The 10,019-nt window shown below is 32.4% G+C and overlaps 1 protein-coding gene across 2 annotated transcripts; it reads left to right on the top strand.

Annotated features, from left to right (window-relative positions):
- The first annotated feature begins 326 nt into the window (after positions 1 to 326).
- On the top strand, positions 327 to 9,543 carry LOC133204452 (uncharacterized). 2 transcript variants are annotated; one of them, XM_061340183.1, is made up of 5 exons: positions 356 to 413; positions 2,579 to 2,699; positions 3,549 to 3,716; positions 6,437 to 6,546; positions 9,170 to 9,543. In XM_061340183.1, the coding sequence occupies exons 3-5, from the start codon at positions 3,593 to 3,595 to the stop codon at positions 9,236 to 9,238; spliced, it is 303 nt and encodes a 100-aa protein (XP_061196167.1). In that variant the 5' UTR covers positions 356 to 413; positions 2,579 to 2,699; positions 3,549 to 3,592; the 3' UTR covers positions 9,239 to 9,543. The 2 variants fall into 2 exon arrangements, with proteins under 2 accessions (XP_061196168.1, XP_061196167.1); XM_061340184.1 differs by lacking the exon at positions 2,579 to 2,699 and having other exon boundaries at positions 327 to 413; positions 9,170 to 9,542.
- Positions 9,544 to 10,019: the final 476 nt, after the last annotated feature.

The following is a 10,019-nucleotide window of genomic DNA, read 5'->3' as shown; positions in this document are numbered from 1 at the left end:
TCCAATTTAAGTCCTCTGATATAAATTTGTGAAAATAGATACAGGTTACTTGTCTTAGGATGTGATTCTATGAATGCAGATGGTATTGAATTTTTACTTTTGTTAAACTTAAGATGTAATTTCTTACAAACTGAATTTATGTTGCACTTAGATTGTTCCTCTTTGTCTAGTTAATGAAAATAGATTTTTAAAAAATTGCTCATATTGGAAAGATCCATCCTTTCAAATAACCAGTACATTAGCTATTTCTTCTTCGCAATATTTTCTTATGGATTTTATATATAAAAAAAGGATATGCAGATATAATATCCCCAATCACCAATTAATGTTGTTATTATTGCTTTTGATTTTAGATCATATAAAGAGAGCTACTAGTATTTGAAGCCAGAAGATGAAACAATACTAATTCAAAGGTAGGTGTAAATTCAAAGAATTCCATCTATTTATTTTCTTTATATAAAGTTTTCTTTTTCATTCATCTGAATAAAAGATTCAACTATGCTTTTCTGAAAGAAATTTGTCCATCTGATAACTTTTCACATTTTTGTGTTCTCCAATACTGTACCATCGGACAAATCATTTTTGGGAAAGTAGATTCAAAGTTCTTTATCGTGATTATTAGGACTGTTCCTTCTACTTAGGAAATTAATTGGTAATGTAAAGACAGTTTGGAGTCATTTAAAAATATTATTAATTTTATTTTTATGCCCCTGCCATAAAATGGCCGGGGCATATAGTGTTACCCTGTTCCGTCATTCCATCATTCTGTCATTCCGTCATCATTCACTTTCCTTTCATTATCTATGCAATAGTTGCACACGTTCAACTCAAATTTGACATATGGATACATCAAAGGAATACACAGATCAAGTTCGATGATTTTTGACAGAGTTATCCCTCTTGAACTTAGAAAAAAAAGAAGAAGAAATTTTCAGTGTCCACTCTCTAACTTTTGTAGGGATGTATGTAAAAGGTTGAAATTGCATATGCAGGTATTTTACCAGAAAATACAGGTCAAGTTCGAATACAAATTTAAACTAAATAACGGTATGGCTTTTGAAATTTTGGCTGCCTGCGGGGGTATTCATGGCATTACGACACATCTAGTTTTTACTTAAGTATCGAAAACAATGCTAGGTAATCGATAAGCAATACTTGGTTTAAACACTCAAAACTATTAATGAGGTAAAAACATTTCTAGAAAAAAAGCATCTTATCTTGAATATGTATATTGAAAGGTATTCAGTTTTAATTGCTAAATTATAGCATGTGACAAAGGAATAATGAGTGATGCTCTATAGCAGCAACAGCATATATTCGTTTGCATAGGAATCTCTGGTAAGTTTTCCAACTACATGTACCATCAATGGACATGTTCATTGGTTACTTCTGAAAGGTGATACAGTTTATCCCTTCATCTGTAAATATTGACCTCGGATTCATTAGAATACACAACACAGGACAATCTTTAAAAATTTTCCTCTCAAGAATGTAGAACCATATCAGATATGAAAGTGGCCAATTGTAGTATATAAATTTAATGAGATCTTAAGTTAGTCTGGTCCTCAGGTTCTGAAAATCAGGCATTGAATGATTGAAAATGCTCACAAAAATGTCTCTGAATTCTTAAAGTAATGTATATTTAACAACGGTAATTCTTCAAACTTCCTCTTTAAAGTTAATCATATGATATAGGGAAAATTAGTAAATCTCAAATAAATCTTCCGGAAATGTGAATAAAAACACCTACTATGCATTTTCCAATTGAATATTGATCAACAAATATATTTTAGGATAAAAACACTATAGGTATCCAGGCATTTGAAGAAAACTGCATGATTTTTGTTAAATATAGAGTACGAGTTTCCTACTATATCAGAGATACAGGGTGGGGCTTGAGGTAAGAGCGATAGCTCGAGCAGGGCCCCGCCCTGTATCTCCAATACAGTAGGAAACAAGTATTCTAAATGACTTGTGACATGACCTTTCTTATGACCTCATTAATTTACATGTGTATTTAGGTACATATCTCTCTACCAATCAGATGATTTTGTAGAAAGTTGATTAGTACCCCATTTTCAGCAATTAAAAATCCGAGTGAGTTGGACGTGCAGATATCTATCAATTTAAATATTTATAATTATTTAAACAATAAAATGCTTTCTTTGGTTGTTAGTATGGAAATTAATGTCGCAGCTGTTGCAGAAAAAATACATAACCCACATAAGCGGTTTATGTAATTTTTTTTCGGCAATAGCTGCGACGTTAATTCCTATACTAACAACCATAGAATGACATTTTATTGTTTATATCTGTATAAATAATCATTTAAAGTAAGATTAAAAAAGATTAATTATTGTATTATTGATATGCCCCCCCCCCCCCCTCCTCCTCCTTTATAAAATCTATGAATCTGCCACTGGTAACTTTACGTTGTAAAATTCTATTCTTAATTCATCTCAAATTTGGAATAAATACTAACAGCGCTATCATGCGATTTGATTGATTTTTATGTCTGTATCATTTAAGATATGGATTCAGTCTTCTAAAAATAAACTGTATCGTTGATATTTTGCAGATAATGTACAGTGTTTGCTCATTTGCACAAGAAACCCCCACAAAAAGTGTTCTGTATTGCAGTTATTGTACGGTTGACTTCAAAGAAAAACTCGCCGGGTCATGTCACAAATTATTATATGGTACTTCAGTTTCTTCTATATACTTCAATTTTTTATAATGTATAGTGTATAAAGCATTTCCTATCATTGCAAAACATCATAAATCACTGCTAATTTCATGTCTTGCCAATAAACAATGGCATTTAAGACTAGGCTAAAGGAAATTGGATTTCTTTAAATACTGGGTATGTATTTTTTTAAAATACTTTTATTGGGTACAATCCTAGTGACAGGACCTTTCTTTGGATACAAACAACTTTGACTCTTTGATCTTGACCTTGGAGTTTGACCTACTTTTGAAAAACTTTAACCATGGCCATATCTTCTGAATGGCTTTCATATTTCACATGTATATTTCTTGTGAGAAGGCCTTTCCTTGGGCACCATTAATTTTGACCATTTGACCTTGACCTTGTTGTTTGACTTTCTTTTGAAAAACTTTAAACTTTTTCATATCTTTTCAATGGTTGCTGCTAGGGCTTTCATAGTTCACACATATTCCTCGGGACAAGACCTTACCTTGGGTACCAATATATTTGATTTGCATTTGAGAAAGTTTAACCTTAGCTATAAGTTGCCATACGGGGGCATCAGTGTTTCACAAACACATCTTGTTTAATGTTTTGCTGCAGACCAGTAAAGCTATAATCAATAAGCATACATGTACAAGAATCCTCATGATTTGTAGATCTTTAACTTTGTCTGAGTCAAATCGGGCTAAAATGAGGTTTAAATTTTTGCAAAGGAACATAAAGGAATTATTGAATTTATCTTTTTGAATTTTTTTTTATAAGAAACAATAAAGCTTCAATTTCTTATGTCAAGAAAGTTTCATGCAACAATTAAATCACATTTTCTTGTTTATTCTAGCATGATTGTATGGGGGTAATAAAGTTTTGAATATCCCAGTCAAAATGGACCCTCGTCAGTGTTGTGAATCGGTCTGTGAACCAAACACAGTGTCTAGATTTGTGAGAATATTTCCAAAAGCAGCTTTATTTTTTCTTGTTCTCCACATTGTAATAATGATAATTACAGGTAAGACTTATTACATTTCTTCTCCTTACTTCAGCTTTGTGTGATGTGATTCCAGCTCAGATTATATGTCTTGCCAATGTCTATATTTGCTTCTATGCACACTCTGCTACCTTCTATGATCAATAATGCAAGTTGTGTAGGTTATAGATCATCTGAGCATCTTGAGTTGTGTATTTTTAGCTCTACTGGTCAGAGACCAGAAGAGCTTATGCGATAGTAAGGTGTCTGTCGTCCGTCCGTCTAGCTGTCTGTCTGTCCATCTGTCTGTAAACAATTTTTCAAAATACTACTCCTCCTACAGTTTTGGTCTGATTTCAATATAACTTGGCACACAAGTAGACTACACTAAGATACAAAATTTAGTGCATCGGTTTTTGATTTCAATGAACGGTGTTGCCATGGTTACTAAAAATAGAAATTTCTGTGACATTCATTGAAAATGCTACTCCTCCTACAGTTTTGGTCTGATTTCATTATAACTTGGCACACGAGTAGACTACACTAAGATACAAAATTTAGTGCATCGATTTTTGATTTCGATGAACAGTGTTGCCATGGTTACTAAAAATAGAAATTTCTGTGAAATTCCTTTAAAGTGCTACTCCTCCTACAGTTTTGGTCTGATTACAATATAACTTTGCACACAAGTAGACTACACTAAGATACATAATTTAATGCATCTGTTTTTGATTTCAATGAACGGTGTTGCTATGGTTACTAAAAATAGAAATTTCTGTGAAATTCCTTTAAAATGCTACTCCTACAGTTTTGGTCTGATTTCAAAATAACTTGGCACACAAGTAGACTGCACCATCATACATAATTTAGTGCATCAGTTTTTGATTTCAATGAACAGTGTTGCCATGATTACTAAAAATAGTGATTTCTGTGAAATTACTTTAAATTGCTACTCCTGCTACAGTTTTAGTCTGCTTTTAATATAATTTGGCATACAAGAAGACTATACTGAGATACATAATTTAATGCATCAGTTTTTGATTTCAATGAACAGTGTTGCCATGGTTACTAAAAATAGAAATTTCTGTGAAATTCCTCAAAAACACTTCTCCCACAGTTTTGGTCTGATTTTAATATAACTTGGCATACAAGTAAACTACACATACTAAGATACATAATTTAGTGCATCAGTTTTTGATTTCGATGAACGGTGTTGCCATGGTTATTAAAGATAGAGATTTCTGTGAAATTACTTTAAAACACTACTCCTCCTACAGTTTTGGTCTGATTTTAATATAACTTGTCATCCAATAAACTACACATACTAAGATACATAATTTAATGCATCGGTTTTTTATTTCGATGAACAGTGTTGCCATGGTTACTAAAAAAAGAAATTTTTGTGAAATCCCTTTAAAACATTACTCCTCCAACAGTTTTGGTCTTATTTCAATCTATTTGGCACACAATTAGAATACACTACGATACATTATATGCATTTCGGTTTTTGATGTGGTTACTAAAAATAGAAATTTCTTTGAAATACTTTCAAAATGCTACTCCTCCTACAGTTTTCATTTGATTTCAGTATAACTTGGCACAGAAGTAAACTACATTAAGATACATAATTCTATTTATTAATGCATGTTGCAAATCCCAGTAGAGCTACAGTCTCATCAGAGACTTCTGGTTGACATGAGTACCATGAATAAAAAGTAAAATTAAAACTGCAAAGATTTCCATACATTGTGTTTTAGGGGACATTATGTTTGCATGATAGAGGATGCTTGCTGGTATTATTGCTATCAATTGCATGAAATTAGTGGCCATGATTATCTTATGCATGAAAATCCATCATATTTAAACATTATGCTTTGTCATTAAAAAAAAATACAGGACCTCTCACAATTAAATGAACTGAAGTATTGAAATGCCCAATCTGATTAAAATCAGATCTTTGTTACGCTCCGAAATTCTGATGGTCGCTGTACAAAGCGACCATCAGAATTTCGGAGCATAACAAAGATCTGATTTTAATCAGATTGTGAAATGCCTTGATCTGAGCAAAAGTTATAATGCAATATGTTTATAAAACCAGTGAACATCACAGCAATTATGAATAAGTAGACTTTTTTCTTATATTTAAAGCATGTTTAACATACATGTAGCTCTTAATCATGCCTGTACCTTAAGTTTTGTTAAAATGTAAACATAACTAATAGGTGTTGACACATGTACTGGAACTTAATAGTAATCCAGTGAGAAACATTTTGTCACATGTCACTCAAAACTTCAGCTCATTTAATTGTACAGGTTTATGTAAGCAATGCATATATGTATACCTCTATTTAATTCTGCATGAAATTATATCTCATGTATATATTTATTTCAGATTCCAATGTGGTAAACATGAAATTTCTTGTATCCAGGTCTATTACCCCATTACTAACTTCTGGTGTTTCAATTTAACTCTACATGTAAATCCACTCTTGAAGTTAATTTATACTTAATAACATCTCTCATTTCTTTAATGTCTAAAATATACACAATATTAAAACACATTCCATCTCATTTTGTTATCAAACAACCAAATTAGGAATTTTTCTTGCTTATGTACATGCATTTACTTTAAAGGAGTGTGAGTCAAAATCAATTTAAACTTGCAAAAAGTAATGAAAATATTAAATAAAATCCAAATAATTTCAGAGTAAAGAATATACTTGTATGATACATACTTGTACCTTTATATTTGATTTATTCAGTGATAGGCTTTGCTAATCGTAAAGACACCGCACCAGCAGTGATCCTTACACCTCCAGAGGATGACCTTGGGTTTGTGAAACTTCCTCATCAACCAGCTGGAGATAATAAGGTCAGAGGTCAAATGCTTATTTTAAAATCTCAGAATTATTACATGAATGATATTTGTTTTCATAGATTAAACTGATTAATAAACTGACATAAAAATGAGGAAGGAACAAATTTTCAAAATGTTAAAGACACAAAAATCAAATTTTTATTCCCCGCCATGAATATGGCTGGGGCATATAGTGTTTGTCATGTCCATCATCCATCCTTCTGTCTGTCCTTTGTCAGATATTGATGAGAGCTATGCAACTGCATCAACATTTTTTGACCTTGACCTTTCCTTTTTATAAAAATCAATGAAATCAATCAAATTCTGAAAAAGAAATCATTCTTGGGTGAGGCCAAAATAAAGGCCAAAAATTTTTACAGAGGCTAAATTTGAGGCCAGGCCAAAATTTGGTTTGAAACCAAATTAGAGGCCAAAATAGAGGTCAGGCAAACTTAGAGGCCAGGTCAGGCCATAGGGGCCAGGGCAGGTTTTATAGTATGCCTAGCTCTGGAGGTTTGAATATACAATGGGAGTCTGGGGGCATGCCCCTCTGGAAATTTTCAGATGGATGTAGCAAAAATCTGCGAGGGTCATTTCTAGAACTTTTATAAATAAATATATTTTAAATGTTACATGTATGTTTAATCACTAAAATCTCTGTAACTAAAAGGGGAATTTTTATCAGATGAGTGAAATTCTGGACCAATTGTTCCAAAAAAAAAAAAAAGGCAATTGTTCTGGTGCTGTGCAAGGCTTTATATATTCTGTAGGAAAATTTGTTTTCTATTGAAAGAAGTTATTTTTCCTTGCTATTCACCTATGATAATTAATCACTGTAAATAATGTACAGGTAATTGATAAGTCAATGGAATAAAGGAATTACAAAAGAATTTTTTATTGTATAATACAAAAAGTACATGTACATTCATAGTTTTTAATGGTCAAGTAGATTGTGAATAATAGGTAAATAAAATTGAAACAAAATACCTTCTTTCTGCATTAAATATTTTTCAAATACCAAGAGAGGCCATTCTGTCAGGGAATGATGGGGGTATACTAAATGTCCTCAATAAATTTTGTTTTGCTTTTCTGCAAGGCGATAGTGACAAATGAGAATGTATCACATGTAACACTAAGAAGTACTGCAGGCAAATAAATAGATCTACTTTATAATCCCTTACTGAGCACTAGACTCTTCAAAGCCTTTATCCCTGATCATCCTATTCTCTTGCTTTTTGGCAACATATCTTCAACTTTCAGATTATTTTGTTTTATTGGCTCACCTGATCTGATAGCTCAAGTGAGCTTTTCTGATCACATTTTGTCTGGCGTCCATCTGTGTGTCCATCTGTAAACTTTTCACATTTTCGACTTCTCAAGAACCACCAGGTCAATTTTGACCAAACTTGCCACAAAACATCCTTGAGTGAAGATGATTCAAGTTGGTTCAAATAAAGGGCCACACTCTCTTTCAAGGGGAGATAATTAAGAATTACTAAAAATTTAATGTCATCTTTCAAAAATCTTCTCAAGAACCATTAGGCCAGAAAAGTTGAAACTTTTTATGTTAAACCTTCATTACATAGTGTAGATTCAAATTTGTTCAAATCATGACCCCCGGGGGTAGGGTGGGGCCACAATAGGGGGTCAAAATTTTACATAGGAATACATAGAAAAAATTTTTAAAAGTCTTCTTCTCAAGAACAACAAAGCTGTGATCAGTCATATTGATATGGAAGCATCATCAGGTAGTGTAGATTCAAATTTGTTAAAATCGTGACCCCTTGGGGCAGGGTGAGGCCACAATGAGGGATCAAAGTTTTACATAAGAATATATAGGAAAAAGCTTAAAAAATCTTCTTCTCAAGAACAGCAAAGCCATGTTTAGTCATTTTGATAGGGAAGCATCCTCAGAGAGTGTAGATTCAAGTTTATTCAAATCATGACCCCCGGAGGTAGGGTGGGGTCATTATGGGGGATCAAAGTTTTACTTGAGAATATATATAGGAAAAAACTTTTAAAATTTTTTTTTCTCAAGAATAGCAAAGCCATGATTAGTTATTTTGATATGGAAGCATACTCAGGTAGTGTAGATTCAAGTTTGTTCAAATCATGACCACTGGGGGGAGGAATGGGGCCACAACTGGTGATTAAAATTTTACATAGGAATATATAGGAAAAAATCTTCTTCTCAAGAACAGAAAAGCCATGTGTAGTCTAATTGATATGGAAGCATCCTAAGGTAGTGTAGATTCAAGTTTGTCCAAATGATGACCCTTGGGGATAGGGAGGGGCCAAAAGGGGGGATCAAATTTTTGCAAAGGAATATTAACAGGAAAAAATCTGCTGCTCAAGAATAACAAAGCCATTTGTTATACTGATAAGGAAGCACCCTCAGGTAGTTTAAAATCCAAGAACTCCTGAACTTCATGGAGACAAACTGTATAAATGTGAATAATGATTATAGAGTTGTTTCCAAACATTAAATTTTGTCACATTAAGTCCAGAACAGTTCCCGTTTGGCTTGAAGAGATCATTATCTGAGGACTCATGATTCTGTGGTGGATGTTAAGGCCCATGGGCCTCTTGTCACCCTTTTTTTCCAAATAATTTATAGTATGCTGTAATGATTTTGCAGAGTAAGAAAAAAAAGAACAGAGAAGACCAGGAAAAAAGAGTAGATGTTGTGCGATTAGTCGATGATTAATTACAACCTATAGTCTCACGGCTGGGGATTTTTTTATTGTGATTTTTTTTAACCATTAACAAAATGTTATCTGTGTGATTTGTTTGTATGCACCTGTATTGGGTTTGACTTCGTTTCTTTTTTTACCTATTCAGTGACACTTAGAAATATTTGTAAGGAACACATTATCTATCTCTTATTCCCCTTATGTTACATTTATAACTCAATTTCTTCATTTCCTATCTTTTTCCACTTACCTTATTATTATTTTTTTAATATACGTGTATATAAAGAATTGCGTATCATGTTGCTTTAAAAAAATGTATATTTCTGAAAAACCTTGCTGAAAAGAAAATCATGGGCAGACTATTGGTGGAAACCATAAAATCTTTTGTGTTGGGAAAGTGTTTCTTTGTGCACCTATTTTTCTCTTAACATTTTTTTCAAATGCTACCCCTTACTGTTTTAAGAAAATTTCAGTAAATCATTATACACATGAAGAGAACTTGAAGATACAAATAATCCTCATCAGGCCATTCCAATTTTTTTCCTCTGTTTAGTGTCAACCTTTCATTAAAAAAACCTTCTTACCTATTTATAGGAAACACACAAGCCACAAAATAAAACACATACTTTATAGTCATAAAAACAACGTCACCCAGAAGATTTGATATAATCTAGCTTTCTCACAGAAATTTATATCCCTGTGCAAAATCAAGATATTAAATGATAAGTATAATTTGACAGAGTAGCGACAGACATAGAAAGAAATTGGAATTGAAAAAATTTTAACCAAAATGAA

Source organism: Saccostrea echinata, unplaced genomic scaffold, assembly GCF_033153115.1.
Source record: "Saccostrea echinata isolate AGI-Se365-2 ecotype Australia unplaced genomic scaffold, CSIRO_AGI_Sech_v1 ptg000053l, whole genome shotgun sequence".
NCBI lineage: Eukaryota > Metazoa > Mollusca > Bivalvia > Ostreida > Ostreidae > Saccostrea > Saccostrea echinata.
Note: the sequence above shows the minus strand (reverse complement) of the source record. Positions and strands in the feature narration are given on the sequence as shown.